General features: G+C 51.5%; 10 protein-coding genes across 10 annotated transcripts; 5 read left to right on the top strand and 5 right to left on the bottom strand.

The window, feature by feature from the left end:
- Positions 1–292: 292 nt before the first annotated feature.
- Positions 293–3,360, bottom strand: N7498_003926 (kinesin family protein; the record flags this gene model as incomplete). The annotated part of the gene is made up of 2 exons (XM_058450988.1): positions 293–3,107; positions 3,161–3,360. 2 exons carry the CDS (start codon positions 3,358–3,360, stop codon positions 293–295), a joined length of 3,015 nt encoding a protein of 1,004 aa, XP_058310450.1.
- A 745-nt stretch (positions 3,361–4,105) lies between these two features.
- Positions 4,106–4,647, bottom strand: N7498_003925 (uncharacterized protein; the record flags this gene model as incomplete). Its single annotated transcript, XM_058450987.1, has 2 exons — positions 4,106–4,570; positions 4,645–4,647. 2 exons carry the CDS (start codon positions 4,645–4,647, stop codon positions 4,106–4,108), a joined length of 468 nt encoding a protein of 155 aa, XP_058310449.1.
- A 160-nt stretch (positions 4,648–4,807) lies between these two features.
- On the top strand, positions 4,808–5,498 carry N7498_003924 (uncharacterized protein; the record flags this gene model as incomplete). The annotated part of the gene is made up of 2 exons (XM_058450986.1): positions 4,808–5,264; positions 5,326–5,498. 2 exons carry the CDS (start codon positions 4,808–4,810, stop codon positions 5,496–5,498), a joined length of 630 nt encoding a protein of 209 aa, XP_058310448.1.
- Positions 5,499–6,722: 1,224 nt separating this feature from the next.
- On the top strand, positions 6,723–9,555 carry N7498_003923 (uncharacterized protein; the record flags this gene model as incomplete). The annotated part of the gene is made up of 2 exons (XM_058450985.1): positions 6,723–9,149; positions 9,211–9,555. The coding sequence occupies 2 exons, from the start codon at positions 6,723–6,725 to the stop codon at positions 9,553–9,555; spliced, it is 2,772 nt and encodes a 923-aa protein (XP_058310447.1).
- A 1,285-nt stretch (positions 9,556–10,840) lies between these two features.
- N7498_003922 (putative C6 finger domain protein) lies at positions 10,841–11,646 on the top strand (the record flags this gene model as incomplete). The annotated part of the gene is made up of 2 exons (XM_058450984.1): positions 10,841–11,179; positions 11,266–11,646. The coding sequence occupies 2 exons, from the start codon at positions 10,841–10,843 to the stop codon at positions 11,644–11,646; spliced, it is 720 nt and encodes a 239-aa protein (XP_058310446.1).
- Positions 11,647–12,373: 727 nt separating this feature from the next.
- On the bottom strand, positions 12,374–14,935 carry slx4 (the record flags this gene model as incomplete). The annotated part of the gene is made up of 2 exons (XM_058450983.1): positions 12,374–14,029; positions 14,087–14,935. The coding sequence occupies 2 exons, from the start codon at positions 14,933–14,935 to the stop codon at positions 12,374–12,376; spliced, it is 2,505 nt and encodes an 834-aa protein (XP_058310445.1).
- Positions 14,936–15,711: 776 nt separating this feature from the next.
- On the bottom strand, positions 15,712–16,443 carry N7498_003920 (EKC/KEOPS complex subunit CGI121/TPRKB; the record flags this gene model as incomplete). Its single annotated transcript, XM_058450982.1, has 3 exons — positions 15,712–16,060; positions 16,111–16,233; positions 16,288–16,443. 3 exons carry the CDS (start codon positions 16,441–16,443, stop codon positions 15,743–15,745), a joined length of 597 nt encoding a protein of 198 aa, XP_058310444.1. The 3' UTR covers positions 15,712–15,742.
- Positions 16,444–16,649: 206 nt separating this feature from the next.
- N7498_003919 (Bax Inhibitor family protein) lies at positions 16,650–17,725 on the top strand (the record flags this gene model as incomplete). The annotated part of the gene is made up of 2 exons (XM_058450981.1): positions 16,650–17,176; positions 17,242–17,725. 2 exons carry the CDS (start codon positions 16,650–16,652, stop codon positions 17,723–17,725), a joined length of 1,011 nt encoding a protein of 336 aa, XP_058310443.1.
- A 352-nt stretch (positions 17,726–18,077) lies between these two features.
- Positions 18,078–19,118, bottom strand: N7498_003918 (uncharacterized protein; the record flags this gene model as incomplete). The annotated part of the gene is made up of 2 exons (XM_058450980.1): positions 18,078–18,972; positions 19,042–19,118. 2 exons carry the CDS (start codon positions 19,116–19,118, stop codon positions 18,078–18,080), a joined length of 972 nt encoding a protein of 323 aa, XP_058310442.1.
- Positions 19,119–20,172: 1,054 nt separating this feature from the next.
- N7498_003917 (RBM8 family RNA-binding protein) lies at positions 20,173–20,787 on the top strand (the record flags this gene model as incomplete). Its single annotated transcript, XM_058450979.1, has 2 exons — positions 20,173–20,412; positions 20,548–20,787. The coding sequence occupies 2 exons, from the start codon at positions 20,173–20,175 to the stop codon at positions 20,785–20,787; spliced, it is 480 nt and encodes a 159-aa protein (XP_058310441.1).
- Between the last annotated feature and the right edge of the window lie 580 nt (positions 20,788–21,367).

The raw sequence follows: 21,367 nt of genomic DNA, 5'->3' as shown, positions 1-21,367 counted from the left end.
ATCATGGCGAAACGTTGTAATAAACAGAGCAACATCGTTAATGTACACATGGAGGAAGACTATGTCAAGTGAAAAGAAAAGAAAACATCGACTGACGCATGAGCGCAGTCGAGCGTAGTCACGACACGAGAGAAATAACCTTGGAAAAGACAAAACAAAGTCGTCATGAAATCCATAGGTGAGGGTGGAGAGCAGTGAAAAAAATAAATTGGTATCCCGTACGCCAACGCCGTATGCCGTGTACCAGTACACCGTTCCCATAAACCTTGAAAGAGTCATCAAATCAAAATATCTACCGCAAGTTGCGGTCAACAATGGGCGTGGCCATCGCGCTGAGGCGCATGGCATCCCGAGTGGAAAGACTGGAATGACGAGGCCGGATATCGCCGCCCAGAGTTGTCCGCCGCGCGGTATTCTTCATCACAGGCAGAGTATGAGGGCTCAGCACGCGAGGCTTAGCATCGAGCTCCTTCTCGCTCTTGACCATGCGCCGGGCCTGAGATGCGGTGAACATGTTGCCGTCGCTGGGGGGGCTGCCGTAGGTGTTGGAGCTAGGGCTGCGGCGCCGGTGGACACGGAGGGAGCCACCGCCGGAAGCTGGGCCAAATTGGCCACTAGAGATGCGGCGCATAGCGGAATTGATCTTGATCGCCTCCTCTTTGTCATCCTTCCAGTTGCCTTTGTTCTCGGACTTGCTATCGGACACCGGGCTACTAGAAAAGTTTCCGCTCGGGCTGCGGACTGCAATTCGGGATGGCCGCTCTGTCGAAGCACGGTTCAAAAAGCTGCTGCCCTCTATGTCGCGAAGGGGAGAATTTTCGCTATCAGAAAGCGGGAGGCTGGTCGTGGGCGGTGGCGCCAGAGGGGAGCTACCGACTCTCTTGGACAGGAAGCCAGCCTTGAACCGGCTGTTGTTCTTCTGGACATTTAGAGTCGACTCGGCTGGGACCGGCGCTGGAGAGATGGCGCCGGATGGACTGACTACCCGTGGGATGTTTCGAGGAATGGGAGATGATGCCCGAGGCAACGTAGGCTCTTCAGAGCTGGCCTCGTCATTAGAATCGACAGACTCAGCAGCCTTTTGAGGTGTCTTTTGGAACTCGGTCAGAGGACCGTCGTCCTCGTCATCCTTCCAGCGGACAGATCTCTTGGCGGCCTTGGCCTGGCTCTTCTTGGGTGTAAAGCTCACGCTTTTCCGGCCTGCAGCAACCTTGCGACGACGGGGCGAGGCTTTCGTGGGAGATGGAGGAGCCACTGGGGTAAATTGGACAGCAGGAGTGAGACTCGTCCGTGGCGGTGGCATGCTGACCATGCTGAATCGCTTCTTTGGCTTGGGAGGACTGGCTGCCTTGACCGGGCTCTGCAGAGTGGGAAGTGCAGGCAAACTACCGTCCGGCTTAACGAGATTGGATGCCGTGTCTGAGCAGTTGTCCAGCATCTTTGTAATCATGACACGTCCCTTCTGAATAGCCTCGGAAGCATTGAGCTGCATAATGTCCTCCATCGAGGCCATCATCTCGAACTGAGCTTGCAACAACAATTGAACGGCTGCGGCTTCTCCAGCCTTGTCTTGATCTACCACTGCAGCCAGAGCTTCACGCTCCGCATTCGATCGAAGAAGGTCGGCCTCCCTGTTCAGATTGGCGTAGTCGCTATTATCACTAATGTCGAATTCCTGGAGCTGCTTGATTGCGTTCTCGACCGCTGAGTTCACGGCGCGGTCCCAAGTGCTCTTCGATAATCGTTGGTTGTAATGGTGTCTGCTGCCTTCGAGTTCGAGAAGAATGCCCTGAGCCGTCTTGCGGATCGCCCACAGACTCGCCAGGCCCTCCTCATCATCGCGCGAGGCCAATACGTTGTCGAAAGCGGCGATCCAGGAGGACAAAATGCCAATCCGGCGACTAATTTGTCTCAGCTTGAGCATGTTATTAGTCTTATCCTGTCTTTCGGGCAGCGTGTGCTCATAGGCATTGCGAATGCGAGCGACACCTTCGCGTACAACGGCATCCTTCTTCTCGGTTTGCTTCTTGAACTTGGCAAAGGCGATATTCTCAGAATCCTTCTGCTGGGCCTTGAGTTCGTTGATCAGATTCATTTGCTCGTCAATCTTAACCAAGAAGTCTTTGACGTGACGGTTGACATTGAATACGTTGCGAGTAACCTTGGTCTGAATATTCTTTGCTCGGTTCGCATATCGGAGAGTGTTCTGGGTCTCGTCGAAGTGTTGACTGGATGGACTGACACAGACAATCATGACAGTCTTGCAGTTTCCGCCAAGGGCAAACTTCAGCAGCCGGGTGAGCTTGGAGTTACGGTAGGGAATATGGTTGCGCTTCCGAGGGTCGCAGAGGGCGTTGATGCAGCTTCCCAATGCCAACAGAGACTTGTTGATGTTGGCACCCTCGAATAGCCGCTCGCCTCGGTTCTTTGTCGCGCTGGCTCGCTCGCTACCGGCAAGATCGATAATGCTCAAGGTTGCCATCGTGTGAGGTTCATTAACGTCGGCATTCCGATCTTTCTGGGCGATATTGATTTGAAGGACAGCGTGGGATCGGGAGGAGGTTGCATTTGCTTCGGTTGGGGACATGGTGCGGCACTCGTTGCCTCGCATGATCATATCCATGACTTGCTCAACATTTTGCGGGTGGTGACTTGACAGACCAGCCACCGAGACAGACTGATTGGTGTCCTCTCGGAGCATGAGACCGCCCTTGCTGCCGCCGGGGACAAGCAAGTCACGAATAGTTTCGTTGTAGATTTCCAGGTAGGAAAGCGAGACCTCAGTAGATTTTTCAGCCGATCTCTCGTCGATCCGCTCAAACAGCTCCTGCATCGTAAGAAAGATGATACCCGGTTGTTGAGCTGTACCGGTGATGGTATGGGTCTTTCCGCACCCCGTTGCACCATAGGCGAAAACAGTCGCATTGTAACCGTCGAGAACGCTGTCGAGAAGGCTGCGAGTAGTCGACTCGTACACCTCGCCTTGGGAGGCATTTTGGTCGAAGATCCGATCGAAAGCGAATGTTTGATCCTTGACGCGTTTGCCATTTGGAATCACGCTCCTCGAGAACTTCTGGACGGGGTTGTCTTCGGGAGGGTCGAATACTCTGGCAGTCGAGTCAGCACTTTGTCACATTGCAGGTCCTGCATCCGGGCTCACAGGCAACGGTCGTCAATGACCTTGACAATGGATCGAATCCCCTTCTGGTTAAGCTTCGGGGCTGGCTTGCCGGCCAGCGACCCATCGCCCAGGAAGAGCGGGCCATCGTCGCACTTGGAGATTTGAGCGGCCTCTCGGATGGTGAAAGGTCGAACTCGAACCGTGACGGAAATAGAGGAAGCGCCATCGGAGGCGGCCATGGTGTCGTATCGGATTAGTGTCGTTCCCCCCCCTTCGTCGCGGTGTTACGGGACCGGTGTGTCGATGCGGACCCTGGGGTCGGCAGGGCCAGGGGACTGTTGTGTCGAAGGTTATGATGTGAAGACGAAGAATGTGTGGATCTAAAGGCGTATGGAGTATGGGATGCAGTATTCTCCGAAAAGACTCCTGGCCGTGATTTCATTTGTTGATGCGGGTGCGCGGTGTCCCTCCTGGTTGCTCCGAGCAACCGTTTTATAGTGGCGATAGACGCGATCAGTGTGTGGCATTTAAGCTAGCCGGGTTATCGTCTGGGGGTAACAATGCGTTTCAGGTATGAGCCACGCTCAGATCCCCGTTATTCCACGCGCTCATACGTCTCACAGCTGTCACGGGCTGTGGGGAATCACCTACGATGACAGCAGACCGTTATGTACATTGCGTCTGCTAAGAAAGCTTAGACACGATCCCGACCCCTTACTGTATGAATTATTTCAGATTAATGATCGATGTACACAGAGATCATCGGTTGCGAATGGACCATAGCACCCTTAAATATTGTGCCTTTGACGTAGCCCGTGGTATATTCAAGGTACTATGACCAACGTGTTCATTCATAATTGCAATGCCAAAGCCTAATCAAACACCATATAGAAGTAGTTGAAGCGAGTAATCCTCCTATCCGCCAGCGCCTTGGACCACCATGAGCCCGATGTCGTTTTGTCTATGAATCGTAACGCGTTGCCCCTATGCCTCTTCCTCGTCATCGAAGCTCGGGATGATTACGTCCCAGCCAGGGTCATTGAGTTCCATGTCCGTGTCGAGCTCATCACCTGCGCCCGTTTTGCGGAAGCGGAATGCGACTGAGTGACCATTCTGGAGTCCTGCAGTCTGCAGAGTATCTGACGCATTCTTTTTTCCTCCGTTCTTTTTTGAGCCGTCTTCTTCACCCGGAATGTCCGTTGTTAAGCCCATCCAGCCTTTCTCTAGGTCGCTCCGGTCCACGGGCACGCCGAGCTCTATCTGCGCAGGGTTGTCGGGAACCGCGTCGCCATTGATGTCGCTGAGATGCCGTGATTTCAGGGCTTGGAGAAGCTTCTCCTTGGCCGATGTGACAGATTCATGGGACTGAAGCGAGAGAAGGACTGTGGTCTTGTGCTTCTTAAAGAGGATCGTGGAAGAGCGCGGGTCTGGCTTTGCCTGCTTTGGCGGCTGCTCCGTCAAGAATTAGTAAATCGGGGGCCCCGAATGTAAAAACTAGAAAGCTGGAGCAACTCAGCACGTACCATTGTGCAGATTCGGTGAAATATGTAGAAGTTCTCGAGTGAACTCGTTTTGACCGAGTGACGGAGGCGGAGAAGAGGGCGTGGCGGGTCTCCGACTGCCGCCTTTGAATTTCTGCTGTGCTGCACCCACGTCGAACGCTCATCTGCTCACACAAGCTCCAGCATGGAGACCCAACACCCACCACCCGACTCCTCGCGGGATGATTCAATCCTCCTTAAGCTTATCTACTGGCACAAGCTCTTCGAATCCGACACCCCTCCCCGGTTAGGCATCGATGTCGAGAAGCGCATTCCCTATGCAACCATGTCCGCGTTCACGTCGGGCGCGGTACTCGGATATTATCATGGCAGCAAGAAGGCCGGTCTCCGGTTCCGTGCAGAAAATGCCCATCGATTCCCTACGACATCTGCCGGGTGGTTCCAGTATCACAAGACCAAGAACTACATCTCGGTGGTGGGCGGCGTGAAGGATGCCATAAAAATGGGCTCCAAGCTCGGTGCTGGTGCGCTTGCATTCTGTCTGTTCGAAGAGACGGTGGATTATGCCCGGCATGAAGAGAGAGACTTCTTGTCAACTGTAACGGCGGGACTGTCATTCTCCGGAATATACAGTTTACTAGGTAAGGGAGTTCCGGATTTCCTGAATAGTAAAGAACAATACTGACTCGTGTCGGTTTGTAGCTCGCCACGATGTTTACACTGCTGCACGCACTGCGAAGCTTGGTTTGAAGTTGAGCCTCGTGTATGGATTGTGTCAAGATGCTTTGGAGTCGATGAAAGGGAACCGACCTACATACGTGGATTTCCTCATGGGTAACCGTCGGTCCAAAGCTAGTAGCGAAGGATCCATCTGATTTAGCATGGGTCATATATACCTTGGGCTGCTCTGCGCCCGAGTTCTCTGCATATATGGAGTCTACCATTATTGCCGGTCGAAACCCACAGCGCCCCATCAAGCCCGAAGACTTGCTTCCGCTTGTTTTCTGTGAAGCGAGCGAGGACATGAACAAGGCACCGGACGTGTTGTTTGAGTGGTTCAATGCAGCATAGTCCCGGTATAGCCGGATTTCCCCCGAGCACAGCAGCCTCAGTCATGTGTCATGGCAGGCAAGGAGCCTCAGGGTTTCTAGAGGACCCATCCCCCTGAAGTGTACAGGCTTCTAATGCTGAGCGACTTGGCACTCTTCCGTTGTGCATCACTTTGTCCTTGTGTTATTATTGCATTTGATACCCAGAGCCAATCTATTGAAATTCTCTACTTTTCTCTAACGCATCCTTACGTGGATGGAGCACGTGACTGGGTTATAACCGTAGAGGTTCAGGCACATTTGCAACCGAAAGCACAGGACTACTGGAAGGCAAGAGCTGTTATGCATGTTTGGAGGGGCTCGGGGGAAGCCCGGATTTGGACTACTGCTTTTAGCGTCCCGTGGAAGTCTTTTTGCCGATGAAAATCATCACCGTATCGCTAAACCTTCAATTTCGAATGTCATCGCCCAAAAATGAAGCATCCGGATAAATCCATCCCTGTGTAAAGCCAGCATAGATCGCCGGTGGCTCTCTGCAGGCACCGAAGGATGCGGCGATCTGCGCAGAGTTGATCGCTTTGTTTCCCCACCAGGGAGGTGTTCGTAAAAGAATCATCTCGATCGGTCTTGCGTTACTTTGGCCTGGCTCTATCTATCCTATCTATCACAACTCACTGTAGACAGAGTGGAGCTCAGAGTAGAGTTTCCAAAGGATTTCAGATGATCGGTGGAGCTCAACCGCATTTGACGTCGCTGAGTCGGAAACCCCCCACCTTTTTGCCTGACCCCGTCCGTGAGCTCTGACACTCTTCGTTTTGGATCTTCCCTGCAGCGAAAGCTCCTACTTCCACTTCCATTCTCCCCTCTGCTGATGCCGGTCTGCTAGCACCACGTCTCTACCCATTGGGCGTGGAAGAATGCCGACGGCAAGCTCGACACCTGCGCTCCTTTCGTCGACGTCATCGCTATATTGACGCCCTCAAAAAGGGCCTACCTCCCTTGTCGCCTACCGGAGCTTCCATTTGATCTCTCATATAGCTGTGATCGATCATGCGTCGCCATGGAAGGTCCAGCGGGGGGCCTACCAAGGCCGTCCCCATGTCCGACGCCGTCTCCCTCATCCATTCCTTCGATTCCGTCATGAACCCGAACCGGCCGGTGCGGCCTTCGCCTTTAGCCTCCTCCCAAATCAAAGAGTTGCCGCTAGAACTCGTCGACCGGCTGCGCTCGTTCCCCCTCTTCCAGGCGACCCCGGAATCCTTCTTGATTGAGGTCGGGCAACATTTACGCCCGCAGCTCCACGCCCCGAACGATTACATCTTGACCGAAGGCGACGATGCGAAAGCGATATATTGGTTGGTGCGGGGTGCCGTGTCGGTCACGTCGCGTGATGGCGAGAGCGTATATGCCGAGTTGAAGCCGGGTGCCTTTTTTGGAGAGATCGGCGTGCTGATGGATCGGCCGCGCACCGCGACCATCGTCGCTCGCACTCGATGCATGCTGGTCGTGCTCTCCAAAGAGGATTTCAGAAACATCTTGCCGCGTTTCCCGGAGGTGGAGCAGGCGATTATGGAAGAAGCCCAGGAACGACTGATGATTCTAGAGAAGAAGAAGAAAGAGACCTCTGCACCAGTGGTGGACGATCCGACTCCCAGCCCGGTGCGACGAGGCTCTAAACGGTTGAGAGAAGGTTCTTCCAAAGACTTGATGATCACCGAAGACGAAGAGGAGTTGACACTCAAGTCGGTATATAAGAAGCGGAAGTCACCGAGCCCGGGCCGCCGAGATGCATCCAGTGCTCTAGCAAACGGGGTGGTGAATGTTCGCCTTTTGCTTAAAGAGCTACCTCTCTTCTCTGGGCTTCCAGCGGACATCCTTCATTTCCTGGGTCTTGAAGCTCAGCCAGCTTCGTTTCCTCCATTCACCGACATCATCCAGCAAGACTCCCATGGTCGTGAATTATACTTTATCGTCCGTGGTGAAGTCGAGGTGGTGACTGAAAGGAACGATTCCAAACATAAAAACAATCAGCCAAATGGAACTCGCCACCATTCGGTCGAAATAAAAGCTCGACTTAAACAAGGCCAATACTTCGGGGAAGTGGTCAGTCTATCACTCGCACCTCGGAGAACAGCAACCGTTCGCTCCGTCACAGCAGTCGAGTGCCTCATGCTCAGTGGAAATGTACTAGCCAAATTCTGGGAAATGTGTCCCCGTGAGATTCGCGAGCAGGTCGAACGCACCGCTCAAGAGAGGCTTCAGGCAGCTGCTGATGGTGATGTGGTCATGTCGGATGCAGCTGATGAGCCATCACCGATGGGCGATCTGAATATCGATGATCAACTGAAAATAAGATCGTCTAGGAGACGTTCAATGCCCTTGTTGACTTTAACTGAAACGGAGTTGGATGGCCCGCACCAATCCTCTCCGGTGGAAGACCAGGATGAGGCGGTCTTACGGCCTTCCGATCCCGATCCTTATCTCAGCCTGGGGCTAGACAAGGTTCGGCTTCGAAGTCGACGCGGATCAGTTGCACCATTGACGCCAGACGAAGTCTCGGGTGAAAAACCTAAACCTCGACCCTCTCCTCCCTCAGAACCACGCTCCGCTAGGTCTTCCTCTTTCACCCTTCCAGAGAACGCGGGATTCTCCAAACGCCAAAATTCCCGCTCCTTTGGTGATGCTTATCGTGGAATATTTCCCGATAGCGTGCTCTTGAATATTTTCCAGTTTTTGGAACTTCACCATCTACTTCGACTCCGCGGCGTATCATCCCATTGGTCAGAGATCTTGACTCAATCACCAGATGTGGCTCGCGACTTGGACCTGAGCATGTATAATCGCCAGCTCACCGACAATGTCCTCGTCAAGATCGTCTGCCCCTTTGTTGGAAATCGCCCTCGCTCTGTGAATATCAACAATTGCTTCCATGTCACCGATGAGGGCTTCAATGCCTTGGCGAGGACCTGTGCACCAAATTCCACCTCATGGAAGATGAAGAGTGTTTGGGATGTCACGGCCTCCGCTATTCTTGAGATGTCCTGTAAAGCTACTGGCCTGCAGGAGGTAGATTTGAGCAACTGCCGGAAGGTGGGTGATACACTCATGGCCCGGATCATTGGTTGGGTTGTCCCTAGCAATCAAAAGATTGAAGGCAAAAGCGCATCCATCAAGCCCACCATACAAACAGCAGATTGCACCGTTTATGGCTGTCCGCAGTTGAAAAAGCTCACGCTATCGTATTGCAAACACGTCACGGATCGGTCGATGCACCACATTGCCTCGCACGCCGCAGGACGACTTGAGGAAATGGACTTGACTCGTTGCACCACGATCACGGACCAGGGGTTCCAGTATTGGGGCAACGCTCGATTCACCAACTTACGGAAACTCTGCCTTGCGGACTGCACATACTTGACAGATAACGCCATCGTGCATCTGACCAATGCCGCGAAGCAGCTGCAAGAGCTGGATCTGGTATGAACTCAGCAACAACTTTTAACATCACTTTACAAGTCACTAACCCCAAAAAATTTAGTCTTTCTGTTGTGCACTTTCCGACACGGCAACTGAAGTTCTCGCCCTCCAATGTTCAAATCTTAAACATCTGAACATGTCATTCTGCGGTTCCGCGATCTCCGACCCTTCTCTACGGAGCATAGGCCTCCACTTGCTGTCCCTGGAATATCTGTCCGTGCGTGGCTGCGTCCGTGTCACTGGTGTTGGCGTTGAGGCTGTTGCCGAGGGCTGCCACCAACTTCGGACCTTCGACGTGAGCCAATGCAAGAACCTCACATCTTGGCTCGAAGATGGCAGTGCCAAGCGGTATCAATCGCGCATCGAGTTCGAAACAGTCGCCGCGAATAACAGACACTCCCGATGAGACTCATCACCACATCGTACCACCATTTAATACTGTCACTATTGCGCCTTATATTTCTTCATTTTCGATTTCTTGAACTTATTCATATTCCAACCTGTCTTACTTGGGAGTACAGCGCTTTCTAGGGTACTTGGAAACACATCATTCTCTTGGCTACCCGTATAGAGTGGGCTCACGATTCGGGCTTTTGCGTTTCTCCGATTCGATTCTCGGATTCTCTGGTTATTGGGCTGGGCGAGCATGGCAGGAGTTTAAAGTCTGACAGCATCTGCTTCTCTTGGTTTCAGTTTCGATGTTTTAATTATGCTGAATGGCCTTTCAACGCTTTATTGGTTGCCATTAATGAAATAATGCTGCATCCGCCTATGTCTTTCTTTGGTTGTGTCTTTGGGGTCACTGTACTCTAAATATTCTGATACTGAATATCTGTTTCTGAAATACCTGGACAATATACTTTATTATTGTGTGCTATGATCATTATGGTTTTGGGAGTCTTTCCAGTAGGTAATCTTTTTAGACGGTTTTCTTGTTCATCGTTGATGAATGATTCTGTCAATTGATAGAGAAATCCTGAAAGCGCTTGGGAATAGACAGGGTCCTTTATTGATTCAATGGAAGTTTGGGATAGGTCGAACATAGCCTATCCCCAATGGCCCGTGTATAGTTCTGAAAGGCAAACGCAGAAAGCAGAATCTTCAACTGCGTACTCTCATGGAGCATTTTGGTGCAGCAAGTTCAAGTCCAAATAAAGGTATTATTTACCCGGACACCTGAATAATGAGAGTCCTCCTGAAGATGAAGCTGAAACTATGGATACTATTTTTATTGACGCCGGGCTCTTTAGTAAGAAAGCACCCGATGATAGGAAAGGCGAAAGGCAGTTTTCGGAACTGAATACTAATATTATACCAGACAAGAACTTGTGCTGGCAAGGTATCAACTTGAGGCCATTAAATGCACGCTAGTATTGACGCGTCGTGGTCCATCTCCGGTGTTCTTGAGCTGTTTACTGCACGACGCGCTTTTGATATTCCCTCCCCCTTCTACCTCCCCTCTGCCCTGCTTCCTTTTGTGTCTTTGAATACAATCTACAAGATCTTGTGATATCCACAAACATCAATAGCAGGTATGTGAACGGTCCATCATCTATACTCGAACCACTAGAGATATCAAATATCTCAAGAAGCTTCTTCAGTGCCCTTTCAGGACATATTTGCCCCAACTAACCCTGGTCTTTATTTTCCTAGTAGCTTCTGCCCTTCACCAGCCCGTTGCATACTTCAGTATGTCTGGCTGGGTGAATCCCAAGGAGTTTTCCAGCGATGACCTCGCTGACCTCCAGCGCTTGCTGGATGAGCGGGAGCCCCCCAAGACCCCGCCGAACAAATTTGCCTCCAACGACTCCGCAGCTCTCTCGACAAGCGATTATTGTCAACGTCGGGTCAAGCAAGAGCACCAGCAGCCCCAGCAAGTGGAAGGGAGCCCCGTCAATAGTCCAGAAACTCCCCGAAAGCGCCGCCGCAAAAGCGCCGATGAAGACCCGGAGCAATACTCTGAGCGTGCTCGTGAGGAAGCCTTGAGTAGCAAGACCAAGCGCACTCGACAGGCCTGTGACCGCTGCAAGGTACGTGTAAATATCTAACTCCGGTGACTTCTTTTTCTCTCGACGTTCATGGAGATATCTACTCATATACACTGACCCGGAAATAGGTTCGCCGACTTCGCTGCGACAGTGATATCCAAGGCTGCCTGTCCTGCCGAGCGGCCAACTTGCCCTGCCAGGTGACTGACGTAGTCACCGGCGAGACCTGCGTTCGTGGCGAGGCTGGCCGTCTCAAGGAAACCGTCAATGAGCTGGAAGAGAAGGTCAAGGCATTGGATAAGGAGAACATCCGGCTGTCCAAGGAGAACGAGCATCTGCATATCCAGCTGAACAACTACCAGCAACAGCTTCAGCTATTCCAGGAGCCTTTCCAGGTAAGACATCCCCCTGTTCAGTCCAACAACTCAGATCGGGGTTTGGTAAAGCTGAACAGCGGGGTATGTCGTCGCGATTCTGAGCCCGAGCCCGAGCCCGAGCCCGAACCCTAACTCTTACTACTGCCTTGTCTTTGCCCCTTTAACCAACTCACAGTCTCCCTTTCAAATTCTTTCATTACAATCACTCTTCATGAGTTTCATTGTTTTCGTTTGTTATTGATTCTGATTGTTTTCTTTTTCTTTTTCCAGGTGCTGGAGATTGACCAGCCAAAGCAGCCATTCCTCTACGAGGATGGCCAGTCCAACCTCCTTGGCTGCACCTGCCAGAATTATGCTCCTGAGTACTGTCCTGTCCACGGTTCTGGCGGGTCTACCCATTAGACGCTCCTGAATTCGTCCCTCAGACTTGGTGCAGCCGCTTCCCTTATTATGTGGTACAATGACTTAGGTCATTGCTGTTTTGCCTTTGCATGAACTTTCTATCTCACGGAGTTGTGGTTCGGGTGTCTGCACAATACGCTGGGGGGTTTTGAGTCCCGTGAACCGATCTTGTTTTTTTTTTTTCTTTGCGGGACTTTGTTCTTCTCCTTTTCGGGGTTTTCTTGTTTTCTTGTGAAATACCTAGGCTAAGGGTATTTGTGTTTCTATTCTGGTTGCTGCTTTGTAGAGTTATGCGTAAAGACGTAGATGAAGTAGAGGCTGTTTCCATGCAGCAGTATAATCAATTATCTTTATCTCTTGAGGCCCTGGCCAAGTCTTCGGGGTATCAAATTCCGCATATCAGACCCAAACGACTGCAAAATAACCTCCAATAATGTCCAGGCCGATGCGGCTCTCATCAACTTGCATTCTTCCTCCAGCAGCAGCAGATCCCCCTGCTTTCGCACCACTTCCGCACAATCCCAGTGTTGACTTCACGGTCTTCTCCGACCATACCGAGACCTTCCACGTTCAACCAAGTTGTCAGGTCTTCCAAAATGATCGGGTCGTACATGACGATCTTCTCTTGCCATTTCGGGAGAATTCGGCCGGCGTGGGTTGACGGATGGGAGGACTGGGACTGATGTCGTACAGCCTTGGTGATCTGCATGGATAGATCTGGCAGACTGCTCCACTTGGAAGGGTCTGTGTTGTCGGTTTTGGAAGCAACTGAGGATGTCACTTTCTTTGCAGTGCGTGAGGATTTGACAGTAGTGATTTCCCGGTTCGCTGGGCTCGGGTGTTGTGACTGCTTTGTCAAGATTTCGAGAGAAGGCTCAAGGGTTGAGCTGGTATTGTTGGAAAATAGTTCGGTGTATCGTTTTTGCACTTGACTTGGGGAGAGAAAGATTTCCTCTTCGGAATCCTGGATTTCTTCCACGTCCATGAATGATGGCTGTGCAGTTTTCCCGACCTTCGAGGCTCTCTGTGTGCTCTTTTTTGGTGTGGACACTGTGGTACTCTGCTTGGACTTCGCCTTCCCTTTTGCTTTGGCCGTTGTTGTTTCAGACGCGGTCTGGGCAGAGGCGGGAACGTGCTGTTTTTGACTGGAAATCACCGGTGCCGAACTTCCCTGCTTGGATACCCAGCACTTTTGAAGCAGCTCAATCATCTTCTTGCGGCCTCTCACGGACTTGAATCCAAAGGAAGCAACTTGACTGGACAGCTCGGCATCTGTGAATCCACTATAATGCGGCATTGAAGGCTGCTGAGAGCCTGCTCGTTGACTACTGGCAACATTCGCTTGAATGTCATGACCGGATGCCACTGGTTCTGAACTGGCTGCAGGTTTCGGCTTCGCCGCGGATTTGGAACGTTTCTCGGACTGCGATTTCTGCTTGGAAGATGAATCAAGCTTCTCAAAGTCAAGGTCGAGCCAATCATCCTCCTGCCGAGTTCCCGAAGTACGAAGTTTTGCAATGGCCGCGGTATTTTCTTTCTTCTTGGGGACTTCGGATGCGTCTGTGAGATCTATCATGTCCAGAAGCTCCGTCTGTACCAAAGACCCTTCTGTGTCTCGAGAAGCAACAGACCATAGGTTCCGTGTGCCACTTCGTCGAGATACGACATCCGAGGCAGTGTTCCGTTCTCCTTCCCTAGGAACAAGACCCTCTGATTCACGAATGGCCTGCTGCATTTCCCTGAGGGTTTGAGGAGAGTCTTCCCTTTCCAACTGACTGCAGGTCCCAAACATGAGATCCTGGTTTTCCAAGGACTTGGCAGCAGCTTCGGGAGAAAGAACAGTAAAGATAGGATCTTTATCCGCCGACTTGGCTTTGCCTCTTCGAGACTTTGCCTTTCCGATATCTGGGATAATATCATCCATCATATCCTCTTCGGCATCATTGGCTGCATATTGCGCCGTCATTCGGGCCGTCAAAGTCGTGAAACGCTTCCGGCTCTTTGGCTTCTTCTTGGGTTTAGAACCGGACGACGTTGAGTCTTCCTCCTGGACTGAAGACTCATCATTCAATAGGACTCTGTTGGTCGGTGGGTAAACTTGGGGGTCCACCAACTGGAATATATTAGCCAACATCCTCAACATAGGCCTTGGGAGCCATGCATCTCATACCTCTATACGCCTTCGCTTGGTCAGTCCACCGCCGATTAAACTTGAACGAATTTCGCGTGTCTCCGATCTTGACCCAGAGTAATTATAGTCCGAGAAGAGCTTTCCGAGTCCACTCGTTGTACATTTTAGTGGGTTTTCATCAAGCTGGTCATCACTTTCCACCACGAGAGTCTCTCCCGTAGCGGTCTCTTTTGGTGGTGTCCAATCCACTCTTCTTCTCAAGGCCTTGTCCAAATACAATTCCTCATCCTTCTCCCGAGCACTTGACGCTTTAAAGCCAGACTGTTCAGGAAATTCACCGGGGGATAACGTCATTTCAGCAGTTTTCTTCCCAGTCTTGCTCGATTTCTTTGCCTGAGGTTCACTGCTCGTCTTGGTTACCTTGCCGGCTAGAGTCATATTACCCGACTCTTTGCTCTTCGCGGCCTTCGTGCTCTTCCGTGGACGACTTTTCGGTAGTCCCGTGACTTTTTTGGCAACGTTGTCCGGCAAATCAAGGGAGTCCGGTTCTATGTCGCCCAGGCGGCTCGACTTTGGCTCCTTCGTTGCTTTCTTTGCTTTCCGTCGTAGCTTGATCGACGCATCCTTGTCATTAGGATCCGAGGTGACAGATTTATTCATCGTCAGGCGCTTCGTCTTAGGCGTGTCGTCCGTGACCTTTGGCTGGGGGAAGAATCGCGAGCGCGAAGGCAATGAGAACAGTTCCGAGGGCGAGGGCAGGGACGGTGGCGTTTCAATTCGTGGTGATATGCCATGTGTCTTCTCCAAATCGACTGCAGTCTTCGTGTGAGTCTGCGGAAGAAGGATTGGAGAAGAGGACAGGACAATAACATCCGCAGAGTTCGTCATCGTGGCGAGCGGCGCGTTGAAGATGATGAAGGCCAGATCTGGGCGCGTCTAAAGCTCTAAAGTGTCACATCCGACTTGCGCATGCGGTTGCCATAACCGAGGCCAACAAAATGGCCGCTAAATCGTTCATGTGCGCGTCGAGAGATTTGAGGATGTCGCGTTTAAGATGCGCTGGGGCGGCGGCGATCGCAAGTCTTGGCAAGTAACTGGACTGCCGTTTTGGGAAGAACAACTAGTTGGGCAGGGCAACGCTCGGCATTTTGGACCCTCGTTACAATAAATCTTGCTTTATTTAGCAACTACCCTGCCTTGAAGTCAAGTAAGGAAAATCTTGTAGTTGTATCTAGCTCTTTCTACGATTCAACGACGAATGGCATGGCTCAACTTGAAAACCCAATATGAGCCCATTCTTCGAAGCATTAGAAGCATTCAAGGCGCAGTAGATTTAAAATGATTCATAGATCTCGTAGTATCGTTTCATTGTCTCATCGGTCAATACTAACCTGATACATGCGTCGGGTTTGAATGAGCTTTTCAGGGGTATCGGTGCCAGTTACGGACCAATGCCACTTGGCATGTTGAATCCGGGTCGTCGAGGACTGTTCTTGCGCCTTTGACAATACGTTGGGCAAAAAGCCGTCTTCAAGAACAATTTTGAGAATGACCCCACGTTCGAGTACTCCGGGCAGCAAGTGTTGGAGCCGAGGATCGATAAATCCACACCCGAGGGTCTGGCGGTGGTTATGATGGGATCTGCGCAAGCAGCAGCCTCGCTCGTATGGAGACCGTCCAGTATGGAGCATTCTATCATGATCCCCTCAAGGCAATAGCACCTAGCAACGAGAGCTCCAGTCGACGTTTGGCATCATCAGCGTGGGTGCCATTAGCCTGACCAGTGGCTTTGGGGTCCGGCAGGGCACCAAGCTTGTAGAACTTCTTGATCTTTGCGACGTCAGAGATCTGCGACAATGTCTCATCATCAAACGGCACTGGTGTTCCCTTAATAGAAGCTTCCAGGTGCGCTGCTACGGAGTCATGGGTTATCTCCGGGGTCACAGAGACTTTGACCACCAGCAGATCTTTAGTGGAGTCGGCAATGCCGAACTTGCGGAAAGAATCCGCAATCTATGCACATTAGTTTCTTGGAAGGTAGCAGTTTGCAGAGTGCAGCATACATTGTTTGTTGAGCTGAATGAGAACACAATCTCCGAGTGCACATTGCGGGACTTGAGCCGGTCATTCATGTAGTCATTGACAGCCCTGAAGATGGCTGTGATCGCGTGGGCTCGCGATAGAACCTATTTGCATCAGAATTAATCATCAATATTATTCAAAAGTGGCTGTGCACATACCATGCTAGCATCGATCAAGGCATATTCAAACTCCGAGTTGCCGGCAAGCAGTTCCTGCTTCAGTAACTCCGCATTTTCGACATTGCGGTACAGCGCCACATGCACCGGAAGTGACAAGGGCAGGTGAGGGATGTCGATAGTCTCCAGCTGTGCCATGGTGAACAGTGAGTGCCTTAAAGTAGGGCTACGATCAGAACATGACGTATTTTGAATATCCAAAAACTGCCATCCCACTCTGTCACGTGCGCTTCCAGAAGCTTCGGACTTAAGAGCAGCCGATTGCCCGGTGCGTAATCAGCCATCATCGGGGCGCCCGCCGGATATAAACCTCCCTCTTGCCATTCACTCTCGACATCATCGTCATGGCTTTCTTCCTCCGGCGCCCCTTCGCGGTGCCTTCGGCACTTCGCCAGGTACCCAAGCTTTCGAACACCGCTCGCTTCATCCACAACTCCCCGATCAAGCCCACTCAGGCCGCAAAGCCTTCCGGGGCTTCGTCCGCCATCTTCGCCAAGTCTCGCCAGACCTTCCAGAATGCCTTCCGTCGCACCTACATGCAGCAGTCTTTCAATGCTAATACGGGTAGCTTCACCCAGAAGCTGCTGTACGGCGGCGCCATCGTCGGTGGTACCATCCTGGCAACCAACCTAGTCTTCAACCGTGAGACCCGCGAGGACGGCGGAATGCCCGCTTACGAGCGTAGCTTCCTGAACGAGACTTTCATGCACACTGGACTTGGTATTGGTATCATTGGCGTTGCTGCTCGCGCTCTTCACATGAACGGATGGTCGTACCGTCTCATGGCCATGAACCCGTGGCTTGTCCTCGGTGTCGGCCTGGTCGGCAGCATTGGCGCGATGTATGGAACTTTCTACACCTCCCCGGATAAGTAAGTCGTCATCATTGGAAATCCATCATTTAAGATAGAGAATGACAGTGCTAACTTCCAATCAGCTACGTCATGAAGTACGGCTGCTGGACCTTGTTCAACCTTACCCAAGCTGCGCTCCTCTCCCCTCTGATGTTCTACAACCCTGCTCTGCTCGCTCGCGCTGGATTGTACACCGTTGGTCTGATGGGCTCCATTGCCTTCGTCGGTGCCACTGCCAAGCAGGAGAAGTACCTGTACCTCGGAGGTCCCCTCCTTGCTGGTGTTACCCTCGTTGCTCTCTCCGGTCTCGCCCCCATGGTTCTGCCCGCCACCGCCGCTCGCACTTTGATGTGGTCTGAGCGCATCTGGCTGTACGGTGGTCTGGCTGTCTTCGGTGGCTTCACCCTGTACGATGTTCAGAAGATCCTACACCACGCCCGCCTGGCCGAGCGCGGCTACATGAAGCGTGATGTTGTCAGCGAGAGTGTCAGCCTTGAGCTGGACTTCATCAACATCTTTGTTCGCATGGTCCAGATTCTGGGCATGCGCAGCAACAACCGGAAGTAAGCCATCTTAGATACCATGGCGTTAATACGGTTGCATTTCTTCTATCATCTACCTGACCTGTACTTTTAACGAATAACCTTGCTTTATTTCCTGAGATCAACACTCTTCTCAAGTCTGCGAACGGGGAGTACAATCTCCACTCCTTGACATATGTTTATAAGAAGAGCACTACAAAATCAACTTTGAAACACCTTATTCTGCTATCGACCTCGTAGCCGTTATGTCGTCAAATCATGTCCAGAGCTATTAGTAGCCCCCAGTAGAACGATTCCTAGTATTCATATCCGGTGACTGGCACAAGTCCATCATTCGCCCCCGAAAAGCCCAATTCAACCCACAAGTATGAAACATATCAGCCTCTGAATCCCAGATCCCCCGCACGCAATTGGGAATGCTTGGTCGGATCCATCATGGCCGAGAACCCAACATATCCCTGCGTAGGGTTGCCCTGCAATCCAAGGCGAATAGCCTGTTGTTCAATAGCAGCCCACCTTGCCAGCTCCTCAGTAAAGGCGAGTCGGCACTTTTCCCTTGCCTCGTCACTCAGTGTTGTCTGAATCGGTGCCGTCTTCTCTCGGATCTGAACCCAGTTGAGTCCTGCAATGCCCTTTTCTTTCTGTTTGGTGGTGACGCGGTACCAGATCGTGGGGTTGATCTCCCTGTACGTGAGCAGGATCAAGGCAGCAGTCAGCCATGAGTCTATGCGGTTTTCTGGAAGATGAAGTTGCAGGGTCTTTTCGTTGTGGGTGTTCTCATTCACGGCTTTGAAGAGTGGGCATTCGGCCGTCTGGTCGTCAGGAAAGAATCCCAAGATCTCTTGTGTTAGCTTTGGTCGTAGATTATGCTTCTTCTGCTTTCCATTGGTCTTCATTCCGTTGGTGTTTGTTCCGTTCGTATTCATTCCATTAGTCTTGGGGTTGGCTTTGGTTTTTGCAGGATCAGCCGAAAGGAGCTTGAAAGTAAACAGAAGAGAGTTATCGGCAAGACCCTCCAGGTTGACGAAGGCGCTGTTCATTGTGTTGGCTTCCACTGTCACCACGCTCTGTACTTCTGGCCATGTTTTTGGATCACGAAGCTTTTGCTTCAGACGCATGATACCGAGGATGATGTCAAATGTAACGTCGAGTTGGGTGGTTGGTCCATGGAGCTGATTCATCTTTCCCGGTTCTGCATCGTACATGAGCAGCCCGAGAGCCTCCTTAGGAGGTACCTCTGGTGCTTTCTGGCAAGTGCACAGGGGGTCGTTGCTGTGCAGTATTAGGTACGTCGGTTGTCATGTTCGTCCCAGTTGGTTCGAAAACTCTCTCAGAACTTACCAGCGCCACCATTCTGGAGGGGTTTCTTCCCCTGCTTCTGGCTCGCTGTCTGTGTAATGGAATCTCCCTTGTCCCATTTTGCTCAAGGGGAGCGAGAGAGAGTATCTCGTCTTGGGTAGGTGGGTGGGGTTTCTTGAGAGGGAAAGCGTGCTGAAGCGACGAATCTCGAATCCCCAACCTCGAGTGTCAAGGCCCAGAGAGGCTCTATACTGAGGGTATTTCCGGAGAGTTGTCTGTTTTCTTTCATTCTCTCGCTTCATATCTCCCATGTACTGCGGGCAGCCTCAAAAGCCCTTCCCTTAAAGTTTCTTGTGTAAACGTTCTCTAGGCATATTAAACCTGTATTATGGGCCTTTTTTTGTGCAGAAGGCATTTCAGCTTCTCTCTGTATACCATTCTGTCGAGTCATGATTCCACAATACTCTCATGTCTCTAAGCTGCGTCCGTCCCAAGAACCCCGTTACAGGTTCACAGTCGGGTAAAATCTCGAGCCCTAGCGAATTCCTATTGATTGCCGATTATTGTTTTGGTTTTGCCAATTTGACTCATCTGCGAGTGTACTAAATTACATAAAGGGGTTGGTAGTTAGACCCTAATATAGCAAGACCAGTAATCGGAAACCGTGGTGGTAGAGGGAGCCGAGGATTTAGAAGGCATCCCAAAACGGTGAGGACGAAAAGCAAATCATGAGAAGGCGAGAAATTGTATCCAGGATGCGAGATTTTAAACCCTGTTTTTCTTTTCTTCTTCTTTTTTAATGCGAATGCCCTAAATGGTTCATAGTTCTTGCATATCTGCAGATTTCCCCGTGATTTCCACAATCGATTTTAAAATCTTCATCTGGACGGTCCATAGTGTACTGGATCAATCTAGAGGTTTTTTTTCAAGGTCTGCCAGTTATCAAAAAGGAAAATAGCACAAGAGACGACATAGCACTGGCAAAGGAACGATCAACGTGAAGACAAAGGCGGAGCGCTAACCCCGAATGGGAGGCCAAAGCTTTTCCCGCTCCGCGCTCGACTTTCACTCACACGTCAGACCGCAACCCCTCGTCGCTTCATTGGACACCACCAGCACACCAATTCATTCTCTGAACACCTCCAACCTCTACCTTATCTTCAGCCCTTAAAAATGTCGACCGAAATGGAAGTCGACCAGCCCGTCACGCAGGACGACGCACCGCAAGGCGATGGCTTCGAGCCGCGGACTCAGTCCAACTCCGTCGCGGTGCGCAGTATCGAGGGGTGGATTGTGATTGTGTCCAACATTCACGAGGAAGCTTCAGAGGAGGACGTCACGGAGATGTTTGCGGATTACGGCGAGATCAAGAACTTCAACTTGAACCTGGACCGGCGGACGGGTTATGTCAAGGTGCGTGCGAACTACTATTTGCGCTTGTCGCCATCGTTGGCAGCTGCAATCGCAGCTTGTGCATCCGGCCAGTGATGGGGTTACCGCGTCCTGAGGACATTGAGGGCACTTGAAGCTAACATCTCGCCGCTCTAGGGATACGCGTTGATCGAATACTCGACCCTTCCCGAGGCTACTGAGGCCATCAAGAACCTCAACGGAGCTAAACTTCTCGACCAAACCATCCAAGTCGACTACGCTTTTGTTCGCCCACCTCCGTCCAGCAAGGGCAAGGGTGGAGCTAAGGGTGGCGGCGGCGGCGGCGGCGGCGGCGGCGGCCGGGGTCGCAGCCGCAGCCCGGATCGGAGTCGCAGCCCTGAGGGTGACCGGAAGTAAATTTCGACTTTTGGCGAAGGATGAACTTTTGACGGGGGCGTCTCACTCGTCCTCTTTCTTTTGATACCTGGATTGCGCATTTTGTCGACCTCTTTCCGCCGCAGTGCTTTTCTCGATTACTCCCGCATACCCATACGACTTTCTTGGTGGATGACAAACGAGAATGGGCGTCCATGAATCCGCCGGCACTTGCTGCCTCTTCGAATGCCCCGGTCTGTGCTCTGTGAGCGGGGCGAAGGTATACCCGTGGAGAGGTTTGTGCCGGCGTCATGATACATTGTCCTGATGGGTATGGTGTTCTGACTTGGCGGGTGTCCTTTCATTTACTGACTTGGATCCAGAACAAAAGAATGCTTATGAAATAGATTATGGCCTTGGAGAAGGCCGTTCTTTTCAACGAATCTGCCATTTAGCCTAACGAAATCTGATGGTTCAGCTAGCACAAATCTATACTGAAAATGCGAAAAGACCATGAAGTACATAAGAATGCCAGATTTCGGTGGCGTAGCCATTTTTGATCTGCCAACTAGCTTGCATAAGTTGGGGATATAGATCGACGAAGCCTAAAAGGTCAAGGAGA

The sequence above is a fragment of the Penicillium cinerascens genome, assembly GCF_028974065.1.
Source record: "Penicillium cinerascens strain IBT 15544 chromosome Unknown contig_24_segment0_segment0, whole genome shotgun sequence".
Classification (NCBI taxonomy): domain Eukaryota; kingdom Fungi; phylum Ascomycota; class Eurotiomycetes; order Eurotiales; family Aspergillaceae; genus Penicillium; species Penicillium cinerascens.
Note: the sequence above shows the minus strand (reverse complement) of the source record. Positions and strands in the feature narration are given on the sequence as shown.